Source organism: Acanthisitta chloris, unplaced genomic scaffold, assembly GCF_000695815.1.
Source record: "Acanthisitta chloris isolate BGI_N310 unplaced genomic scaffold, ASM69581v1 scaffold15085, whole genome shotgun sequence".
Classification (NCBI taxonomy): domain Eukaryota; kingdom Metazoa; phylum Chordata; class Aves; order Passeriformes; family Acanthisittidae; genus Acanthisitta; species Acanthisitta chloris.
In genome coordinates, this window is record NW_008675459.1 from 1,748 (window position 1) to 2,688 (window position 941).

A 941-nucleotide genomic window follows, 5' to 3' on the forward strand; every position below is an offset into this window, starting at 1 on the left:
TTCCTCACGGACAGCACGAGCACCCAGGGATCCCAGCAACAGGAGCATTGCCAGGGCATGGGGGACACCCTGGGGACACCTCAGGAAGGGCTGAGCATCCTCCTCCCAAGGGCTGTGTGGCCCACAGCTCCAGCTGAGCCCAATTCCAAAGGGGAATTGTCAAGGGTAGGGTTGAAGGGTGCAAAAAAACCCACTCAGGGAGAGGCTCCAGGGCCAGAGCATTGCGGTGTCCCCGGCCACACTGTCCCCTCACCTTGGTCTGGGTGGGAGGGAGACACCAGTTGGGGTGGGATGACACAAGGAGATAGAAGAGGGTGGGCGGACAGCTGGAAGCAATGCCCACAGCCCTTGAGGGTGTCCCCAGCCCCACTAGGGTGTCCCCAGCCCGGAGGGGTGACCCCAGCCCCACTGACCACCTCACCTTGGTGACAGCCACGGCACAGGCATGTCCCCAGATCTCGATCAGCTGCTGCCGCCCAAAGCGATAATCCTCCAGCAGCTCCTTCTCGATGGCTTCTGCCTCTGCCTTGCTGCAGGGGGAGAGCACCAGTGAAGGCACAGGGGTGTCCCCCCAACCCTAGATTTGGGACCACACTCCATCCCCAGAGCACTGGGCAGGAGGATTTGGGGGCGCTGGGCAAAGAAGTTGAGGTCTTGTAGGGCTTGGGCTGGTGCCTCGGGGCTGGTGCCGGGCACAGCTGGCACGTTTGGGGGGCTGAGACCGCCGGGGGGGGCTGGATCCGTGCGAGGCACGGCCCTGGCAGCAGCCCCGAGCTCGTGGGGCTCGGGCTGTTATGTAAAAGCGAACAATGCTGCGGTTGTTCCGTCGCTGCCGAGCTGGGAGTTGGCAGGGAGGGAGCTCGGAATGGGACAATAATTGCTCACATCTGTTGGCTCACCTGGAACAGGCTGTGCCGGCTCCAGCGCGGGTTAGGGGAGGG

The 941-nt window shown here is 63.4% G+C and overlaps 1 protein-coding gene across 1 annotated transcript in view; it reads right to left on the reverse strand.

Moving 5' to 3' along the window:
• Window positions 1-530, reverse strand: part of LOC103803227 (yjeF N-terminal domain-containing protein 3-like) — a gene marked incomplete at both ends in the record, with an annotated part of 2,260 nt that extends 1,730 nt beyond the window's left edge. The window contains one exon of the mRNA XM_009075770.1: window positions 422-530. Within this exon, the coding sequence (XP_009074018.1) occupies window positions 422-530 (109 nt within the window). The remainder of the gene's footprint in view (window positions 1-421) is intronic.
• Window positions 531-941: the final 411 nt, after the last annotated feature.